Consider the following 23,127-nt stretch of genomic DNA (forward strand, 5'->3'; position numbering starts at 1 on the left):
AAAGGACTGCCATGGTACACGGCCAGGAACTATCGGGGCCTAGAAGTAAACCTACTGGAAAGGCCCTGAAAAACCCAAGGAAACTGAGCTGGTACAGCTTGACAGCCCCACGGCGCTCCCTGCCCCCACCCCTCCGGTCTCCACGTGGCAGGGCAATCATCTCCCCGTGAATGTGGGTCACACCCAGGGACCTGCTTCAAACAAACAGAATGGGCACAAGTAGCGAGATGTCACTCGAACTGGGACTTCCTCTTGCTGACAGACCACTTCCTCCGCGGCTTCCGCACTCGGATAGAGCACGCTGCCGTGGTGGGGAGGCCTGGGCAGCAGGGGAGTGAGAAAGAGACATCCAGCTAATGGCCACGGAGGAGCCCAAGAGTCCCGTGTCCACTGGGCCACGGGGAGCTGAATCTTGCTCGCCGGCATGTGACCTTGGAAGTGGACCCTTCTCCAGCGGAGCCCTGAGATGGGGGCTGCGGCCTGGGAGCCGACCGGGGGGCAGGGCGCCCCGTGAAGCCATGCCCGGGGTTCTAAGCCCACGGAAACCAGGACAGAAGTAGACGGGGCTCCGCATTTATCACAGTGCACAGGCCGACACAGAGGCTTGTGGGGAAAAAAAGAATCACCTGCACTAGGTCAGCTCACACCTCGCACCCCCGCACTGTGCTTCCCTCCACTAAGGCGCATCAGGGTAGGTCTGCATTTCCGACGGTCTCGCCTCAGGCTCATGTCAAGGACCTGAGATGCAGTCAGCGGTCCTGCGAGTTTGGACACATGGGGACTTCGGGGCCAGTCATTCCCAAGCGCAGGCCCAGCACTTTCAACAACAACACAGCAGCGACACCATCACAAGTGGTCCTGAGGTCAAACACATTCCACGTGAAGGCCGCTTCTGGTCCTACGGTCGGGTCCTGTTTATATTTTTGGCGCTAAAATAGCCATTCCTTAAACAACGGTGCTGACAGTCAATGGGGGTCGGTTTGCTTTTCATGTGTTTGGGACAGAAAGTACGAAGCTACGTTAGTATCCCTCTCTTACTTCCTTTCGATTTATGCCTGTTCTCTAACATCCTTAAGCCACAGGACAACTAAATTGGCCAACTGACCCATTTTACAGATAACAAAACAGGCCCAGAGAGGGTAGGTGACTTGCTCAGAGACACACAATTGTTGGATTACAGCAAACTCTAAAATTCCACTAAGTAAGACGACGTACATAAAGATGCAAACCCGGGGGCCTGGGGCCTGGCACCGAGCACCTTCCCATGGGACGTGACCATGGGAACTGATTTTCTTAGTGTCTTACGAAGGGGCAGGGCAGGAGTGGGTTTCCGTTTCTGTCCCGTTAGGAACACCGGATCCGAATTCTCTTTATTGCTGCCCAAAATGCCCATGGGCCGTCCACCTCCTGAGGAGCGATCGGTGCGTCGGTGAGTGACACAAAACTCAATGGCCACCGAGGACACGAGGCAGGAGCGCTGTCACGGGGCCACGCCAGCGCCTGCCTCTGTCTCATCGTGCTGGCACTCCAGCCAAAGCCCACTGGAAAGAAGCATGAAATTGGAGAAAAGGAAACCGAGCGGGAAGGATCAAAGGCGGCGCGACGGACTTAAAAGCAATAAAAGAGCTGGTGAGGGAGCAGGACGAGGCCACGCGTTACCAAAACGCCGGCAGGGGTGCAGAAGAAAGGGGGGCGAGGAAGATAGAACTCGGGGAATTTCAAATCTTGGCTAAATGTTCATTAAGTAATTTGTCACACATATTAAGGTCAGATCGTCACTGTGTCCCCCTCTCGGGTGCTCATTCGGGAACAAAGGCTTCCCCAGACTTAAAACGCTGAAGAGCAAGGCGGAGAAGACTCCAGGATGAGAGGCTGTGGCCCCACAAAGCCACGCGTATTTCCCTGTTCTTTGTCTTTAACAAGAAAGGGCTGATCATCCCTCAAAGCCAAGGTTGCTGTCGGTGGCTTCCAACAGGCAGCCGAAGGGCTTGCGTGACGCACCACAGAAACCCAGCGTGCCCCTCGGGCCGTGCTCAGTGCTCGCAGCGGGGCAGGAGACCTTCATGGATGGACCCAGAGCCGTGGCTGGGAGGACGGGCATCGACTCCAGGGGAAGAGAAGCGACCCTTCACTGGCCTGAAAACACAATGATGACAACAACGACGACGATAATAATAATAAATATCCACTGAGCACGCGGTGGTGTCCTGCTCTTCAGGTCTCAGCCTCAGCGCGGGTCAGTAATAACCGTGGTGGCAGTTAGCGTGTGTTGAGCATGGAGCACGTTCCAATGCGGCGTGCGCCTAAGCTCCTTCAACCCCCAACGCGAGCCCGTGAGGTGGGTCCAACAACCCAGTTTCATGCGTGAATCTTAATCAGGTGAGGAAATGTGCCCAACAGGTGGGGGCGCAGGGAGCCAGGGACTCACCCAGCTTTGCAGCCTGTCTTGCCCTCGCCTTCCGGTTCTCTCCTGAGGGCTTCTCTGCACACACGCCCCTCTGGCAGACCCCTTGACCGGCACTTGCCCGGGAGTCTCGGGGGCCTGGGTTCTGGTCCCAGCCCGCCCGCGTATGAGCTGTGGGATGCCCGCTGGGCCCCCTCGCCGCATCTGCTTCTCTATCTGCACATTGTGAACTCCAGCGCCCTGCCCTCCTCAGACAGACTGAGGATAAGGAATGCCTTAATGACGGTCATTCATTAAGCACCTAATCGTCTTCCATTTATTCATTTACAAATATTTACTGAGCATTTAGTTTATGGACCAGGATACAGTGGTGTGAATGCAAAAACAGCAGTTTCAAGAGAGGGGGAGAAAGGCATTACGTACAGAACCGCAGAGATGAGTTTACTAAACTGTGTTTGTGTCTGGTGTTGCGTAGGAGAATTTCTGGGCATCCTTCATCCGTTCATTCGGCACCTGTTTATGGAGGACTGTTACGCATCAGACAGTACTCCGAGCGCCAGCTCTTAAGAGAGCACAGAAAGGGAGTCTTGACCAGATGTTGCTCTAATGCTTTCTGGGGGGTGATGTTTGTGTTGAGCATTGAAGAATGAGTAGAATGTAACTAGACTTCGAGGAAAGAGAGGGGTTTAGACTAAAGGAAGTAGCTTCAGCATTCTGGAGAAGGAAGGAGAAAGCAGCTCCAAGTGACCTGAGGTAAAGCTGCTGCACAGAAAGGGACCAGAGAAGTCCAGGTGCCTTCCATTCAATCCTCACTTGCCTTCCCAGTGACCCTGTAAAAAAGACAGCACTCCTACACTTGACAGATGGGGAAACTATAGGCACACTTACTCAAAAGAGGATGCTCAAAAGCCATTATCCCATCCATTTTCTCTGCCACCAATATCACCTCCAACCCTAGAGACACAAAATGCCAGAAATACAACTTCCCAGCCTCCCTCCCAGCCTCCCTTTCCCAGATTCTGAATCCTGGCCAGTGGGAGCTGAAGGAAACTGCTCCAGAAGATGGTTCTGAGATAGAATGTTCTCTTCCTGGATAAAGAAGGGAGGTATGCAAGGAGGACTCCCATCCCTCCCATCCTGCTTCAGACTGCATCACGTGGGATGCAATGGCTGGTGCTACTGCAGCCATCTTATAAGCATGAGAGAAAAGCTAAGGCAATCACAAAGAAGCTGCCTATTTGGTAGCCAAACACTGCCCTGGCAGCCCCTGGAATTCTGGATAGAAGAGAAAAACAAACCTCTATTATTCCAAAGATTTTTTAAGCGGGTATTAGTAACTCACATCCCAAACATGAAAACTGATGTAGAACATGAACCTCAGAGAGCATGCATCAAAATTATATCATTAGAAGAGGTGGAAACGTCGAGGTTTGATTCTAATGATTCTAAATCCTTTGCTCTCTTTGCTCTCCCATACCCCTCGGGCTGTCGCTGAGCAAACACTGTTAATTTTAAAACTCTGGATGGAATCAGAGGTGACTAAGAAAACCAATGCCAATTATAATCCTGGAGAGTAAGCAGAATGTGTGAGACCACAGGGATGTGACCTCAGCAGGAAGGGCACCGCCGCCAGGTCCTTCTGTGGGGTTCTGCAGGAAAGGTCAAGTGCGGCCCGACCATGGCGGGGTCACAGGAGTCCAGTTTTCTAACATATCTGGACGGGCAGAGGCCAAGCAGCCAGAGAATTCAACCCTCACTCGGGAGTCCCCCAGCACTTACATTAGTGAGGAACATTCTGAGATTTCTATTTTGAAAACTCTATCTCCTCCTCCCAGCGCAGGAAAAGGCCCTTGGTCCTCCTCCAGTGCACGGGCAAAAATTCCAACGGGGCTTTGTCCTTGATAATATCTAGAGTGTAGTCAGCTGCAGGTATTTAACGGGGAGGGGGGAGAAGTATTTTTCTAAAACACTAATTTAAAGAACAAATCAACATCTATTATCTCCTTCATTATGTTTTAAATTATACAACTATAAATCACCCCGCAGCAGGTTATTCAAGGTCAGAACTACCCAGCCTGGCTTTCTCGAAGGTTAGAAGAATGACATCTTGTGCTTTTTCTAGTTATAATTTATAACTTTGCAACGGGAGCGGCGTTGCAGGTCCATCCATTAACGGGGTAGCCGCACATCTGTTAAAACTCAGCACAATGACTGCCTCGACACAGGAAATGTAACTCAATCATTCCAGAAGTTCCACAAACTCGGGCCATTTTTTAACGTGAAATGATTTTGAACACGCAGCTCCCTGAAACATCTGCTAAGCTCTTGCTACCCTAACACATGATATTCTTTCTACGGTTACCTGCCAACATAAATATTTGGTCGCACAGAACACCCTCAGAGGCACGTGACAGGGCTCGGCTTCAAGTTCACATGCCGATCCGCAAAGGGCCGGCTTGGACCTGGGGACTCGAGCTGATACGCTGTTTACCAGAACTGAAAGTTTATGTGGGGGGAGAAAAAAAAAAAAGACCGAGGGTTAAGTTCATGAAGGTACTTTCAAGCATTTTAAAAAGGAGACGTTAAGGGCGGAGATGTACACAGTGGGGCACTGTGGTGCATCGCACAAGGCAAAGCCCTTGGGAGGAGCCGGGGTCAGGGTCCTCAGCAGGTACACCTCCTCCTGGGCAAGGCAGTGCGTTCTCTGTACTCTCTGACCACCCTCGGAGAAGAATCATTCTAGCATTGTGCGTGCTGCTGTGAGGGATGCAGGAGGCCCCACACCTGGACGCCTAAAGCATCAGCGTCTGGACTAAGTCACATCTAAAGTCACCACGGGCAACAATCACCAATGGACAGAAGTACGTTGGAAATCTCTTCTTTCACCCAGTCATGCAATAGGCCTGGATCCGTAAGTTAAGTTACTTGGAGAAATACCGACGTATGAACACTTTATATATACTAACAGTATTCATGCATACACATATTACATATAATTCTAGGGTATTTTAATTGTACAAAAGCAAGCTAGGGAGACAGGAAAACAATGTAGAACACAGCCATGATGGATGTGACCTCATTATCAAAAAGCTCCCACCAAACTTTAGTTTCCTTTAAGATGTTTCGAAAGCAGCTAAAGAGTTCTGTGTATTTTTTAAACAATATCGGAAAACAGTCCTTTTCCCGGGGTACCTGGCAAGCTCTGTAGGAAGAGCATGAGACTCTTGATACTGGGATTGTGGGTTCAAACTGCACAATGGGCATAAAGATTATTTTTAAAATATTCCGTTCCCACTTGTATAAATTATTTTTATGTTTACATAAGTTAGAGGGAAAGGAGACAAATGCTTCCTCATACACCTGTCCTACCCTCCAGACCTCAAGGGGACGAGGGGCCAAAGACATGGCCTTACCAGTAGGGGTCGCTGTGCTGAGATTAATCCCTATGAGTTTCTCATTAGTGATTATTATACTGCGGGCGGCCAAAATGGAAAAATTAATTAATTTCAAAGTGATAATGCATTTACAGCAACAATTAGAAATGTATAACTGTAAAAGGGCAACATTTAAAAGACAGATTACATTTAATAAAGTTGCACAAGAACATCCAATTGTAAAATTACTGATCTGCAACAATATTCCTTAAAGAGGCACTTAAAATAGCCTGACTCCATGAAGGGTGACCTAATTACTGTAACTAAAATCACCGTAGTCACAGCAAGTCACAGCAAATAAAAAAGGGACGTAGATATTAGAATACTGCTGTTTAATTCTTAAGGGAGCCAGCTACAGCAGGGAGGCAAAGGCAGAGCTCTCCCAGCCCTAGGCTGGCTGTACTTCCTCATTCCTTGACCTTGTGCGATGGGATGCGTGCCCCAGCAATGCTCATGTCAAAAGGAAACACTTTTGGAGTGACGTGTGGACAGATCCGTGAAGCACAGACAGCCGATGAGGGGCGAGGACACTGTATCTATGCTAAGCTTCTTCCACGGGGGGTGACAGCGGGGATGCAACTGCGCAGCTTATGTCCAAAAATAAATGTGTGTTAAAAAAGAAGGAAGTACACTCTGTGTCCACACAACAAATGTCTTCTCATGATGGAAGTAGTGTCAAGCCACATACAGAAGGAAAAAACGAGGTGACGTTTCCAGTAAGCCTGCTCTGTCCTGCCAGGGACAAAGACCCATCAGGCGCCCATCACGCCGATGCCTCTCCCACACACACACAGTCCTAGATGCTTATGTCACGAAGAAGTGATTGGCTGTGACTTAGACAAATGAATTCCCATTCCACCTCTTTATAAACCTAGCCATAGAACTCTGATGGCCAAGGATACCAGTGAACAGCTAAATATATAAAAACGTTATTAGGAAAAAGAATGCCCTAAAAACCTAAACCTATGTACATATTTCACAGTCTTCATCATCTTATCCAAAAACAGTCCATTTATGGCATATAAAAGATGCTGTTTTTCAGTTACTGGGGGACCAGAACATGGCAAGTTCATTCTACTATGGCTCCTGGGAGACCAGATGTATGTATTGGAGGCCAGACTCTCTTCATCTGGGTACCCTTCCCACGTGGTCAGTTACCTTCTTCCGGGGCCTCTTGGGACACAGATAAAGGTCCGTCCCACCACTGCCACCAGACTCCAGCTTTACAGACTACTTTAGTTCTGTGATCTTTACATGCAACACAAACAATGGCATTTTGGAGAATAACCCTCTCCAAATGTAATACAAACAAGAATGACCACCATCAGACCAGGAATACGACGCACCTGCCGTACACCGACACCATACTGGGCGCATTATTTAACCGTGCTTTCCAATCTGGCAGCCATTAAGTAGGCACAGCTATTTAAATCTACATTAACTTAGGTGAAATCAACTTGAAAATTCAGCTTCTCACCTGCATTTAGCCGCTTTTCAATGGCTCCATAGCCACATATGGGAGGTGGCTACCAAACTGCATAGTCATATGAAAGTCACTGCAGAAATTCCATACCCAATGTTTCAAAGTCATATCCATTCTTGGCAATCCCCACACCAACCTGTATGGCTATTTCAGTTGTGAGGAACCAGGCTCAGACTGGTTGGGGGTCCCACCCATGGTTAAGTGGGAATGGCTATTGGAGAAGGAGGCAGATTGTATGCAGAGGTCACAGGACCATTTTCCAAGGGTAATGAATTCACCTTGTGACACTCTCAAAAGCCAAAATGTGTTTGGGCCTTTCTGAGGATTCGGTGTTAAGTTAGTTAACTGGAATAGTATACTCATACGCACTGTTCAAGGGTTTTTAAAGGCCTGTGGTTTAGAAATATATATCATGCCAAATATATTGTGTAAAATGTGCATGGCTCATTTAAAAGACTTCCCAATGAAATGTTCTCATGGAAGAAGTTTCTAGATATACTGTTATACAATCATCGAAAATGTAAAAATGTCCTATTTACCTTGGTGAACACTTCCAAATCTAACCACAGAAGTGTGATTCATCCAAAAGGACTCACCTTCGGGGAAGTAAAGAATCAAATGCACTTTGGACCAACAAAAGGTCCTCCAGGTGAGGTTTGCGTCCATTAAAAGAAGAAGTAAGAACATCAAATATAGATTCCCAACTAAAACAAAGGAATCACTTTGGCTGATAATTCAGAGTCACAAATCCATGTTTTTCACCTCCTGACACACAACACTGTTTTCAGTGAGAAACAGCAATAAAAAAAGAAAGACGCATCCAAAGAAAGCAAACCGTCTCCACCAACACTTCGAGCCATCCTTAACGCAATACTGGAAGAACCGCAATTTCTCTCCAGCCCTCCGAGATGCCTTTAGAGCAACAGATATAAGCTTCGTCAACTGAAACATGTTCCAGAGCCCTTACTAAGGCTTCGACAGGCCTGAGGATGTGGCCATCGAGACCAGACTCATCACTACCAGAGGAGAGAGGCTGAAGGAAACGCGTGTGTCCATTAAGAGCGCACTGAAGGTGTCTGAGTGGTGAAAGAAGCCATTCACTTACCATGGACTTGGTGAAAGGCCTGCCCAACGTAAACAGCAGCGTGTACACCCACCAGTTGCGATGAAGGGAGGAATACAACAGGTTTCCAGGGTGCACGGCGTTGGACGTCACCCCGCGTGGGGACAGGCGGCGATGGAGCTGGTTGGAGAAGAGAATGTTGCAGAGCTTAGATCGGTTGTAGGCCAGCATGGCCCAGTAGTCATTTTTAGATGGAGAGAGGCGGCTGAGGTCCAGTTTGCCCGAGGAATCGTTAATATCTGTGAATCTAAACAAACAACAAAAGATAGGAAATATGACATGAAGCAGCCACTCTCTGACGTCTGACAGTAGCATTTTATTCGTATTAGAAATCTGAGGAGACCGCCACAGAGGCAACTGAGAACCCAAGCATGCAAACGTGGAAACAGTCTCCCTTAGAAGTGGATGATAGTGATTCGACACGATAAAACAACAGCATCCAAAGAGAGACTACATAAGGGCCCAAATTCAGAAATGGGGCAATCTTAACACACACAGCTCCCCTTGCTTCCAGAATGTATTTTTCCAAACCTTCAACAGGAAGTTCAAGGATAATTAAATTAAACGGAACAGCATCTTAAATAAAGGGCTGCAGCTTTTGGAAGCAGAACGATATCACATTCCTAACCTTTGACGGGCTTTCCTCCATTATTTTAGCCAACACTGGAGTCCTGTATATTTTCATTTGAGCCTCCAAGTAAATATAGATGAGTCTTGCTGCCCCCAAGACTCTTTTCCAGATTAAAAATTAATGATTATAAAGGGGTTATAACCTTGGTGAGGTGCCATCAATAGTCTTAATACGTTTAAAAGATAAATGTAAACAAAGCCAGAATGAGTTCTGGCAGAGTCTACTGGTTTTAAGTATGCCCATGACAGAGAGACACACAAATCAAAGTAAGTAGTTGATGTTTTATAATTGGGTCTGACGGAGTCATTAAACACCAGCTGCTTGTTTCTTTTCTTCCCTCCTTTCTTTCTTTCTCTCTTTCTTTTGAGTAACAATAAAGTAGTGATTGACCTAGAAGGAAAAAAAAAAAGGCCCATAACAAAAGGAATTTGCTAGATGTTGATCTCATCCTTGCTAAAGACCCCTCATAGTGTCCTTCCCTAAATTAACTCTGGGCATTTGCACCAAGTCATAAGGAAACATGGGGAGGGTACTCTAGGTAAGTGCTGTAGAAACAAAAGCACAAGGTAAAATGAAAATCACGGAATAATCTGGTTGATCCTGAAGAGGAACAATTCAGGGTGAGCTAGACCAAGGTAAAAGCAACACACGGACAGGTGAAAGTCCTAGGTTTAGAGAAATTAAATATCCCTTCTCCAGGACTCCATCAGTGACATCCAATTCCTAGTGTCAAATGACATCGCTGCTCTAAAGTCATCCACAAAGTCGATGGCCAGAAGTGTTAGCGTGGATACAGCAACAAGACCTCGAAAGTAAGTGTTGGCTGCTGCTTCCAAGTCCCCAAACCACAGGAAGGGCCCAGACTTCTGAGCTTAATCATCTGAGGCACTGGAACATAGTGGGAAATTTGAAAATTTATGGGGGCCTTTTGCTGGTTGTGATAATGACTGCCAGCAGGTGCCAGGGCTGGTAGACGTCCTGTGGTGCGGATGGAGTCTTGCTCAGTGAAGATTGCCCCACTAGACATTGTGTATAATTATCTGAGCCTATGGCCTGGCTGTGTTTTACACACATGCGCAGTTTTGACAACCACTGCGTTTCCGAGAGCGTAGGCTAGCAACCATGTATATGAGAAATGAGTGCACTTTCAGACTTCATGGGGTTTTGGGGGAGGTGAGGCTGGATTCCGTGCTAGTTCAGTCTGCAGCGCCACACACCTGTTAATAGCCTGCATTTGTGAGTAGCCCAATGCAGGTGATCTACGCACGTATGTTACTTATCTTTCTTGTAGCCCTGCACAAGTTAAGAAACACGCCATCTTGTTTCACATTTTTTTTCTTTCCCTTACAGTTAAGAGCATACTGAATTAAAATACATTTACGCAGGCAAGTTTTATTATTTCTGAACGTTGTTTCAATGTAGTAGTAAGGTATTAGAAAAAAAAAATGTTGAGAACCCCCTGATCCAATGTGCGGGCCATGTCTTCGAGATTCTATCTACTATGAGTAGAAACAGTATCAAGGATCTAGACAACATCTAAATGGTACAGGATGAAAAATAGCATCCTTCTCTTACTCTGCACTTTTTTCCCATTACCTTTGCCGGAAACCGTTCTTGGCATCTTTGTTTAGCCGAGCCCAGCCTGAGCGCCGTTTCTTCCAGGAAGCGCTACCGAACTAGCTCTTCCACTGCTTGTTGTCACTGTGAGTTCCCGATTGGTAATGGGGGACAGACTGAAAGAAGCCATGCAAAGCCAACAGAAACACCTGTTTCCATGGAAATGAGGTGCCGGCCAGGACCCCGGCCATGATATTCCTAGTAGTCAATGACCCCTCGCGCCTGTCCCCCAACATCGGTAACAGAGCGAGTCATGCATCTGTGCATTTTATCTCCACACCGCGCCTTTGTCCTACCTCGCCACCATGCGGGACTGTGAATCCTTGGAAGGCAGACAGTAAGCCTAGTGTGAACCATAGTGGCTGACACACAGCAAGGAATGATACAGGATGAGAGAATTAGTGTGATCCTAGGTTCAGAAGTCCACACTAAGTGCCAAGATTCCCTTGAGCCTTGCTCCAAAGGTAGAATTTGGCGTTGCCTTCGGGTTCTCTGTGTTCCTCATCAATATTTGCATGTGACACTTCCAATGATTAGAATGAATTCCCTGCTTTGGTTTTTAAAGACAACACGGAAGTAGTACATGTCGGGAGCACTGGGTCTGTTAAACTCCTAAGAGCGGGGAAAGGCATTCATTCCTAGTCCTTAGTCTAGAGACAAGGCAAAAACAAAAAACCAGAAACAAACAAAAACACAAAAAACCCCACCATGATGGGAAATCAGACGAACCACGTTGAAGGAATTTCTCAAGTAGGAGAAGCACAGCTAGTGAACCGCAGGCCCCCCTTTTGCAAGCAGCCCCCCGCCCCTGCCATGAGCAGATCCCTGGGGTTCTGCCCTGCTGCTCCCCTGGGCAGCAAACCCATTTCTCAGGTCTGATTAGCTTGCATTGACAGTCCCCCGGAAAGCAGGAAGGGTGGCCAACCTTTCGGACTCCTCTGAGCCAGGGCAGGGCGGGGGTCCTGAAAAACGACCGTGTCCACCTCTCCGCTCAAGAGGCAATAAAACAACCCTTCGAAAGCTGCCTGCTCTATTTTCAACGAGAAGAATCGACAAAGCCACACAATAATGTCTTAATAGAATTATCCTCTTCTGAACACAGTAAAACGTGAACATTTGCTCTCTGGACATTAATATTTGCTGCTGGAGGGCACCTGTGTCTTGTATTTCTATACATACTGCTCCCTTATTTTTTTTTTCAACGGAGGATTTTTAAATTACCAAAAATAACTAGGCTGGATTCTATGTAGACAAAAGCTAGTATGTTCAAAGAATAAGACAGCATTCGCTTCCAAAGCTGTGTGTGTGTGCGTGCGCACACACAGCAACGTGCCCCTCAGCACAGCTGTAGCCATTCAGTCATTCTGCCAGCCCTCCACTCTTTTCATTCTATTTTAATTGTTTTCTGAAAATTTTTCACAGCAAGGAAGTCGAGTTCTCATTTTAATATGATGGATTTTGGTTATGCAGACACTCCATTCCCTTGCTCAGACTCCAGATAAGTAACTAAAATACAGGGAAGACGCGGGGAGGCTAATAAATATTTTGCCTGAGGGCAGTCTGGTATAATATTTTCTGCAAACATAAGACTTTATTTTTCCCCTAACAGGGGGGTCTTGACTCCAACGAAGAGATTCCGCCAAGGTTTATGGAGGTAATTAGATTCAACACTTCCATTTTACAACATGGTTTCAGGCTCCTTGAGCAGTGAGCGAGTGCCTTCCCAGGACCATGCACCCACACTACCTCTAAGCCGCCACGGGAGGCCACGGAAGTGTAATAAACAAACAGCTTGGGGGAATCAGCATTTTGTTAAATAGGTAAGTAAATAAATAAATAAATAATTTTTTTTTTTTTTTAAATATCCCTTAAGTAAGTCCCAAAGGACTGACCAGAAATCCAGGGCCAGTCACCAGACGGGAGCGGGCCTGAAAACGCATTTTCAGGAAGTCCTCGTCTCTTAACTAAACCAGGTCTAATTCGGGAGACCAAGGCCCTTCTTTCCACTTCATCTGTTAAATGAAATTAAGATTCAGATCTCCAAGGTGGGCTCGAGTTACACTGCAGCCAAGGAGAGAACAAAGACGTCACATGAAATACCATTTGAGATACAGATTTACAAAGCGAAGCAAGCAGCTACAATTCAACATAATCTCCCATTAAATACCAGCTCATTTAAACATATCCCGTGGTGCCCTCCACATCTGGCAAATGATTGCGACTGGCAGATTTATTTCCGGAGCTCGCTCTTGCGCGCCCGAGCGGGGCCACTCCGCGTTGTTTTTTTTTTTTCTCCACGAACCTGGTGTGATTTGCAAAGATAAGGGTGTCCAGATTTTGTTACCACCTAATTACTAGATGTTTCGTGTCTTTTAACACGGGGGAGGATTATTACGGGCATTTTCCTTTCATTTCAGCCCTCATAAATGTAAAATGGTAAAAGTAAATCTATCGGCAGTGTGTCACTTCTACCATAAGCCCGTGTGTTTGGGAGTGATAAAGGGTTCAGGCTAACCCTTGGCTGGTCTCTCTCTTCCCAGGGGTTACATTTTATGGAAGCATGATTAAAAAAATAAGCTTCATTCTGGGTCACTAAAACATTTCAGGACTTAAGACGAAGAAGAAGGGGGAACAAATAGGCCCCTGCACAGGATATTTTTTTTCCCAGCTACTTCCCTAAGAGAGAAAGCTCCTGACCACACCAGGAAAATCGCCCCAGCGCGCATGAAATCTAGCCTCGCCCGGCAAGTCCTTTGTCTTCTCGGACTACTTCTCTTTAGACAAATAGTTGTTCATCCAACTCTAGAAACAAATACGCTGAAAATGGGAGGAAATTTTCAAATGCCTTTTTTAGTCAATTGGATATTCTCCTAATGGTAACAGAAGTGCCATCTGATGTTTTAATTGAAATTTTAACCAAAAGAGGCATGGCCAGATTTCTAATATGTTCTAACTACAGTACTTCCCTTTCTACAATTACACAGCTAATGTCTGCATTGAATTCCCTAATTTCTCATTATAAAACAATTGGATTTCATCTCGCAGTCTTTAATTGCATTGTTTCTCCGGCTAGAATAACTGCACATTCTTCCTGGCGAGGTGGTGAAGTTGTTGAATGACAAATCAATAAAGGTCAGGCATTCAGATTTAATCAATTATTATCCCATCTCAAAACAAAATCAATGAGAGGCTTGGAGTGGAGTCGTGAAAGCCATCTTCGTTGCTGGAGACAAAACCCCCAAGTCATCCCCCACTCCATGATCTCCAAAGCAGAAAGACCTCAAAAAAATGAAGGAAGCCAGGCCAAACACACTCACACTTTCCAGAGTGGCATTACTGAAAATTACTGTCAGGAAGAGGGCCTTGGGGGGGCCAGGGACACTGGCCGGCACAAGGAAGGGGACTTGGGAATGAAACACCAGATTCTGGGGTGCGTGGGGTGGGCTCAGTTGGTTGAGCATCCGACATTGGCTCAGGTCATAATCTCTTGTTTGCTAAATTTGAGCCCCGTGTAGGGCTTGCCGCAGTTCGTGTGGGGCCCGCTTCAGATCCTCTGTCCCCACCCCCTGTTCCTCCCCCACTGTCTCCCTCTCTCTCTCTCAAAAATAAACAAATAAATAAACAAACCTTAAAAAAAAATCAGATTCCAACCCACCTATGGGACTCCGAGGAGACCACGACGACTCGGGCAGGAGCTGAGCGGCACAAGACATCCTGAAGGAGCTGGACAAGGTAGAAGTGTCCCAGGTGATTCACCTGGAAGGTGGTCTCCAGGCCGTCTTTGGTGAGGCTCCAGGGGAGAGCAAATACCCCCGCGTTGCATATAAGCATGTGAAGGGATCTGCAAAATAAAACAGCCACTGTTGTGCGGACAGAAACACTCTAACACCAAGAATAACCCGTGCCCTGACGGGAACAACCGATCTTTCCCTGTCTTCAAGATCATCAACTGCAAACGGGACCTCCCGCAACGTCATGTCCTACGCCACTCTGTGGGGGAAGGGCTGCTGCGACTGGGAGTGGGCTCCAGGGCCCCAGGGGCTGCCCGGGACACAGGCCGTCCAGGGCTGAAACAGGACCATCCCAGGAAAACTGGTCAAGCAGGATGGATCTCAGAGTCCAGAGTCTAATTTTATCTGTGCATCTTAGTTCAACCGATTGTTAGCTTCTTCACCTATAACATCAAAATAGCCCTTAAACTAGATGTGGGAAATTAAAGAGAAAATATGCTACATAAAGACCAACACAGGAATCAGAATTTACAGGTTCTAAGCATAGCAAGGGGGAAGTGCTCTGTAGAAAAAGAGGGGTTTCTGGGGGGCTCTGTCATCGAAGCATCTGACTTTGGCTCAGGTCATCATCTCATGGTTCAGTTCGTGAGTTCAAGCCCCACGTTACAGAGCCTGCTTTGGATCCTCTGTCATCCTCCCTCTCTCTGCCCCTCCCTCCTCCCTCTCCAAATAAGCATTAAAAAAAGAGAGAGAAAAAGAGAGACAGGCATACATTGTTTGAATGTATTCCTTTCAGAAGTCCAATTACATCTAGATGACAGAATGAGTGAGCCCAGGGAAGGGTAAGTGGAGGTCTACTATAATATTTTCTCCCATTGTATATATATTTAATTTGTTTCATAATAAAATTTAAAAAAAATAAAAGTAAGCCTTTCATCATGTGAATCAAAATCCTAAATCCTCACGAAGAAGTGGTACTTGTGGGAAATCATCCTAAGGTACTAATCAGAATTGTTAAAAAGGCATGTGTTCTAGGCTATCCACAGTGTTTGCAATCACAATATAAAAGCAAAACATCACAAATAAATGACATATAAAATTGGGAAATCATGAAATGAATTTGTATGTAGGCATATGATAAATATTACTCAGCCATTAAAATGGTAGATCTGTTGACCCTGTAAAATATGCATGCTACAAAAGATCTAATATTGTGTGATCAGACACACACAATATTTATGAAGCATACACAAAAATGTGAATAGTAGTTATCTCTAGGGGTGGGTGGAACCCAAAATGTCTTAAATTGTCTTCTGAGTCTTAATTTTGACGATATATGAGTTATAGATATTTTTTCTTTTGCTTCTTGTGCTTTAGGGATCATATCTAAGAAACCGTTGCCTAACCCAATGTCACAAAGCTACAGAAAAGCTTCTATCTTTTCTCCTAAGAGTTCTAGTTTTAGCTCCTACATTTACATCTATGATCCACTGTAAGCTACCACGGATGTATTGTGAATGTAACAAAGTTAATTTCATTCTTTGGCAAGTGGGTATTCCAAGTGTAGCTTTGTTTCTTAAAAAGACTATTCTTTCCTGTGTTGAATTGTCTTGGCACCCTTGATGAAAAGCAACTGACCACCTCTAAGAGTTTATTTTGGAACCCTCTATTCTATTCGATTCGATTCGATTCGATTCGATTCGATTATTATGTTAGTACTAAGTCTTTATTACTAATGCTTTGTAGGAATTTTTGAAAATACATGAGAGAGGGAGGGAGGGAGGGATAGTGTGTGTGCACTATAGAGCACAAGCTACAGGCGTCCTGGGAGGCTGAGGAGGCAGAGAGAGAATATCAATCAGGCTCTTCAGTCATTTTGGAGCCTGAGCCATCTCAGGACTAGATCTCAAGAATATGAAGTCATGACCTGAGCCAAAACCAAGAGTCAGATGCTTAACCAACTGAGCCACCCGGGTGCCCCTTTGTAAAATTTTTTAAACCGGGAAATGAGAGGCCTTCAACTTTGTTCTTTTTCAAGCTTGAGTTGGCTAGCCTGGAGCCTTTGTATGCACATATAAAGTTTAGAATCAGCTTACAATTTCTGTCAAAACACCCAACTGCAATTTTAGTAAGGTTTACAATAAAATTACCGAATAATTTTGAGAATATTGTCCTCTTTACAATATTAAATCTCTTGATCCATGAACATGGGATGTCTTTACATGCATTTAGGTCTTCTTTAATTTCCTTCTACAAGACTTTATAGTTCTTAAAATAGAAATGTATCACCTCTTTTGTTAAATGTATTCATAAGTATTTTATTCTTTCTGATGCTATGATTTCTTTTATGTTTTTATGTTTTTTAAATTTATTTTTGAGAGAGAGTGCAAGCAGGGGATGGTCAGAGAAAGAGGGAGATACAGAATACAAAGAGAGGCTGCAGGCTCTGAGCTAGCTGCCCTTTATCAGGTTGAGGAGATGATGACCTGAGCCAAAACTGAGAGCTGGATACTCAACTGGAGTCACCCGGGTGCCTCTGCATTAATACTTTTGAAGAAAACAGCACGTTAATTCTTCTTTTCACTAGTGACAAATTAATTTGTGCTTTCTTCCAAGCATTTATTGTCAATTCTTAACAATATTATTAATATTATGAATAATTAATGAACTAATATCGATTCTTTGAAAACTCTTCCAAAGAATAGAATAGGAAGGAAAATTTCTCAACTCACTGTATATGGCCATTATTACTTTGATTTGAAAACCAGATAAAGATATCACAAGAAGATTATAGACCAGTATCACTTAGGAATATAGATGTAAAAATCTTCAACAAAATACGAGCAAACCAAATGCAGCAATATATAAGAAGGATTACATACCATAGTGAGGTGTCACTTATCCAAAGAGCTATAGGTTTGTTTAAAATCTGAAAGTCATTGTAACACACCATATCAGTAAAATAAAGGAAGTGTCAGTAGACACAGAGGGAGCATTTGGAAAATTCCGACGCCCTTTCAGGATCAAAATGCTCAACAGACTTGGATTACGAGGGCATCCCTTGTCTCTGCACACATCCCTTCTAACCACAGGAGAAAACAGAATTCTTCAGAGGTGATTTCTGCAGTGTTTCCAGGCCTGGGCATTCGGAATTTTGTCATCAGACCTCTGGATAACTACACGGCCTCCTCTGGGTACCTTTACCCTCCTCTGCATATTTTCTCAAGGAAATGCAAAACACATCAAGAAACTTTCTACCAAAGACCTCCGCCTGGAGGCATGAATCCACAGAGGACAAGGGAAACCCTCTCCTCTTTCACCAAATTTTAATACTCTTCATTAATGTTAATTGCACAACACCAGAGGCGAAATATGTACCCTGTACCTAAAACTTGTCACCTCCATTAATTAAAAACAGGCTTATGGAATATGAAACTATAAAGTGATAGACTTTTTTTTTCTTAATTGTAAAGACACTTAATTGGCTTGTACAAAAGGAAAAGAATTCCTTTTGCCTCACTTTAATGAGGTTTTTATTATTCAAATGACACATTTTGCTCAGTTTTGACTAAAAGCCATTGCAATTCAAAAGGCTCTGAGATGATGAATATTTACAGAATATCAAAAGGAAAGTTCAAACTATAAAGACAGAATGGAAACAAAAATAGTATCATTCCAATTCCAGAGCTGATGCTGTTAGCATTCTGGGACTGATCCTTTTCTTCTTTGGTAGATTCTGGTCTGTGAGGGGTGAGTGAGGACAGGAGAGGTCTTCAGTGGACAGAATGAAGATTCCAATGAAAGGGGGTATGCTTCCTCTCTGTGGCTCTAATCTACCCTTAGAGAAGAGCCCCTCCCTCTCTGTGGAGGAGACCCTGGCATTCTCTGTGCCTGCTGGGAATGATACTTAGGAAACTCCCATCCATTTGGACTAACACATTCCTTGGGCCAGAGAATGACTGCTTAATGGTAAGAAGAGTGGCGGTCCAATTATTTACTGGTATATAATAATGCTCGTCATCAGTGGAGGCAATGACAGGCCAAGGTTCCTAGCCAGAGTAGCCTTAAGTGCTACTTCATATTGGAAAGAGCATCCAATGGTGATAATAAATCCAAAGGGGTCCTAGTGCAAAGGCTGTCACTAACTAGCTTTCAGATAGCTGATGTCCAAGTTTTCCTCTCACAAACGCCCTCCCCACCCCCGCCCTCTTCTTCTTAATTTAGGTATAACCAACCTATCACTCTGGTTTCAAGTGTACAACCTTTCAAGCATCTCATCCATTGGCTATACCCTGTCTTCCTGGCCTTTTCAATCATTCCCTCTCCACCGGCTTATTCTTGCTGCCTTTCGGGCTAATCAGATTTTCTGGACCAGCGGTAAAGGGAAAATGCGGGGAGAAAAGTAAAGAACGTAGAGAAAAGAAAATGGAAAAAGGAGGACAGACCGGAGAGAGAAGGCTGAAAAGAGAAAAATGTCCACTTGACATCAGGGCTCCTTCAAGTTGCACGAGCCTCTCTCTTCCCACTTATGGACCATAGTTTTGGAATACTTGTCTCCACTGATCATCTCCTCTCCTTGCCCCAAACCCACATCTTATCACTAAACCAACCGAATTCTTTCCCATCACCAACTAGAAACTGTCAAGGCTGCCTGAAGAGTTGCTCACTTCCCAATCAAGAAACCCAACCATCTCCCCTCTGTTGAAACCAGACTTCTCTGTTGCAGTGGACCCCCTCCTGATGCCACCACTACCCCATCTTCTGCCTCTTCTACCCCTTCCTTTTCCAGCCAGCAACTCCAAACAATTTGTCTAGAAAGATGAACTTCACACCCACAGCTCCAGCCCCCCCATTCCTCGCAGGTTCCAGAATCCTATTCCCACCTGTCCCAAATCTAAACTCTTCATCTTCTCTCCTCAAGTCTTCCCCTCTTCCTGATATCCTTATTTCTACAGTGGGTGATAAGCTCTAACTGGTCACCGAATGAGTAACACTTAGAAAATGCTTAGTCTCTAAGACTAGTCAACACCAATATCTCTAGACTCTTCAGAGACTATTAATATTTTTCCAATTCCCTATATTTCCGATGGAGTGAGCATTAAGATATTCTATCTAGATCTCAGTGATGAGTCCAGTGTATCCATTCTCCACTGCCGAGAGCACAAACTTCTCTGGAAAACTGCCCTTGACCGATGGGCACCGTCCCATCTGGAAAGTCATGTCCCAGACCCAGATGCCCTGCTAACAAGGGGGACCAATTCTAGTGTGAGTTCCTCCCCCAGGAACCTGTGGGATGAGGTTAAGGCTAGTCTCCAGCTGAACATAACCTGTTTCCCTCGCTGCCTTCCTCTGAGAACACTTCCCCTATAAACCATCTGAACACCCGTGCCTGTCCCATGCCTGATTTGTAGGGCACTCAGGCCAAGACGATCACTGTCTTTAGCTCTGGCCACTGCAATAGCCTGTATGTGGTCTTCCCACCTCTACCTTCTGCCTTATTTGATCTACCGGGCATACTGGGGTCAAGTTAAACACATTCCAACAGTCGAACAGAAAAATTGACAAAGACATTTAAAAATTTATAGAACTAAATGACAAATAACTAGTACCAGATTTCACATGTCAAAATCCTCCCATGGCAGTAATTAAAATAAGGTATTTCCTCCCAATGAAATGAGCAGATTTGTAATATGATTATACTGTTATCACGCTATATAAAGTTGATAGGAAGACATACCCCTGCACCTTGACCATGTGTTGTTGGAAGCCAATACATTTGTGGTCATTTATTACAATAGCAACAGAAAACTAACAGAGTAAGGTGATAAATGTTTGCTGTTTTAAGTCACTAAGTTTTGGGAGTAATTTAACAGCAACAGATAACCAATAGATGCATCATGCTATGTGAAAGAAACCAAACTCAAAAAGCTACAGACGGAAGGATACTTGCATTTATATAGCATTCTGGAAAAGGCAAAACTCCGAAGACAGAAAAAAAAAGGCGACAGTTGCCAGGGGCTGGGTGTAGAGGTGGGAATAATTACAACGAGGCACGGGGGAGAGGTGGGAGGAGGGAAAATGCTCTCTGTCCTGGCAGGGGTGGCTTCGTGGCTATGTGTTTGTCAGAACTCATGCAGCCACATTATTAAAAGGGTGAAGTTTACTGTATGTCAAATACAACTTAAAAGGTCTATAAGTTCAAAAAAGATAGAAACACAATAGTGCTTTGTATGCTTCTAATGGCCCCAGACACACACCCTGAGGATGAGTGACTTGGGCATTTGTGTGCTAACTGCACCTGGTGGGACCACAGCAGTCGGGCTTCAGTCATCTCTGTGTCTCTGGACCAACCTGAAGAGCACCTTGGACCTGACAGGTGATTAAAACAAAACTGTCCAGTCCGACTGAAGTCAAGTAAACTATGCACAGACTATTTACAATGTGCTTTGTCCTGGGTCCTGGAAAAATGTGAAAATCTACTTGCAGGGAGAACAGGTGAACGTAAGAGTGTAGAGACTACAGAACACGTGGCCCGAGTCTACGGCACTGATGCTGACTGCCTCCCTTTTGTTCAAGAGCCAGCTCAAACCCCAAATCTCTCAAGGAACCTTCCTGAACCTCCCCACCCATAACAATAGCCCTCCATGGAGTGCCTGGTGGTGGGTCAGTTGGGCCTGGACTCTTGATTTCAGCAGAGGTCACGATATCATGGTTCATGGGATCAAGCCCCGTATCAGGCTTTATGCTGACAGCACTGGGCCTGCTTGGGATTCTCTCTCTCTCCCTCTCGCTTTCTGCCCCTCCCCCACTCATGTTCATTCTCTCTCAAAAATAAACATTAAAAAAAAAAAGGACGGCGCCTGCTCTGAATTTGTAAAGCTTTCAGTATCTGTGTAATTCCATAGGCAAGTGCTGAACTTTTCCTCAGTGAGCTTCCCGGAAGTTCTGACCAATCACAAAAATCCTTTCTTACGAAATTTTATGTTCTACTTGTAAGCGCTGTTAACAGTAGGGCTGCAATTCTACAGTTTTGTCATCCTATAAAGCAGCGCGTAAGACGTTGGTCAGACAGAAACTTTAGTAAGCGCCTGTTCTGGGGCACCTGGAGGGCTCCGTCGCTTAAGCATCCGACTTCGGCCCAGGTCATGATCTCACAGCATGTGAGTTTGAGCCCCGTGTCCGGCTCTGTGCAGACAGCTCAGAGCCTGGAGTATACTTCAGATTCTGTGTCTCCCTCTCTCTGCCCCTCCCCTACTCATGCTCTGTCTCTCAGAAAATAAACATTAAAAAAAAATTTTTTTAAGAAGTTCCTGTTTATTTGAACACACAGACCTAGTAAACATGAACTGAGAGAGAGACCCATACATGTTGATATGATGTCAGTCTGAGGAAACATTGATGGCAGTTCTTGGAATGTTGATATTCTTTTTCAATGATCATAGCAACCCCTATGGTAGACCGCATCATTACCATTTGACAGAGTGAAAAACTAAGATTCCAACTGTCTCTGGTCAGGTCGCTCAAGAAGCCAGAATTGAATTCTAGGACTCTCCGCCACCAAAACCTTTCCTTAGCCATGAAAACACAGTCTTAGCCATGAAAACAGGGGATGAGGAAGGCTTGCCATATGGGGCCAGCGGGTTGAACACAGAGAGTGGGCTACGTGAATAGTGCTCCCAGATTTGTTCAGTGCACACCCTGCATGACTACAAACAACAATCCTCTGATGTGTCATTACGAAATTAGACTCGAATTAAAATGTCAGCATTTCAGCCGATCTCCAAACCGGCTCTCACTCATGGCGACGCTAGGTGTGGAGGCTTCTGGACAGTAGAGAAACTAGTGATGTTTCTATCACACAACTTTCCGACCCTTGCCCACTCACTGACACATAGTGCTTTCCTACCTCATTTCATCAGTCCACTTAGGTGGACCTAATGGGTCCCTCGCTCAGTCCCAGCCACCCACTGTACACATCACAATCCCACCCTGTGTTACAAGGGCTACTCAGAAGACACTTCCTTGCTTCGAGAATCCTTGTTCCTCATCTGGACAATAACCACTGTCTCTCTCTTCTGAATTTCCTAAACACTTTCCCTCTACCTTCTCCAAGGTTGTCAACAACAGTGTGATTGATGGTAAGACAGATACAACAAATGGACACAAGGTCCTTCGACCTACGACCGCGAGATAAATGCATGGGACAGGAGACCCAGCTGTCTCCCGAGATCCCTGACCTACAAGCCCCTCCCACTGACACCAACCCCTCGAGGGCCAGCATCCTGTGTGTTTCCTCCACAAACATCCATTGCCATTCTCAACTCTGCCAGCCATTCTGAGCGCCCATCAGTAACTAGCGACAACCCAACCCTAGCACATCTGCAGTGTTTGCTGGAAACAGAAAATCAGCTTCTGGGGGATAGCATCTCCCAGGAGGCTTGGCCTTCGATTCTGCCCGGGTTGTATCCATTCCCACATGACTCCATCTTTGTGCCACGATCCAGACAGATCTACAGCAGACTACAATCCATGCCCGGAGGAGAGAAGTCTTTGTTGGTCCAGCCTTGGTTTGCATACAGTAAGAAGTAAGCCTTTTGTATAGAATGAATGAATGAATGAATGAATGAACAGAGTAAATGCTATTTTCCCAGTGACATTTGGTTTATAAATCATATTCCATCAGCATGTTTTACAATATACTGTT

General features: G+C 45.3%; 1 protein-coding gene across 17 annotated transcripts in view; it reads right to left on the reverse strand.

The window, feature by feature from the left end:
• Positions 1-23,127, reverse strand: part of WWOX (WW domain containing oxidoreductase) — a 923,424-nt gene that overhangs the window by 634,970 nt on the left and 265,327 nt on the right. For 16 of the 17 annotated variants that reach the window (XR_003904120.1, XR_003904123.1, XR_003904122.1 and 13 more), the window contains exons 7-8: positions 14,348-14,533; positions 8,427-8,691 (exon numbers count right to left, since the gene is read on the reverse strand). Coding sequence is in view for 11 of the 17 variants with exons in the window: in XM_029926475.1 (XP_029782335.1) it covers positions 8,427-8,691; positions 14,348-14,533 (451 nt within the window). In the remaining 6 variants the exon portion in view is untranslated. Of the gene's footprint in view, positions 1-6,301; positions 6,426-8,426; positions 8,692-14,347; positions 14,534-23,127 lie in introns of those variants that run through there. The other variant, XM_029926482.1, reaches the window with a different exon arrangement.

This window comes from Suricata suricatta, chromosome 16 (assembly GCF_006229205.1).
Source record: "Suricata suricatta isolate VVHF042 chromosome 16, meerkat_22Aug2017_6uvM2_HiC, whole genome shotgun sequence".
Classification (NCBI taxonomy): domain Eukaryota; kingdom Metazoa; phylum Chordata; class Mammalia; order Carnivora; family Herpestidae; genus Suricata; species Suricata suricatta.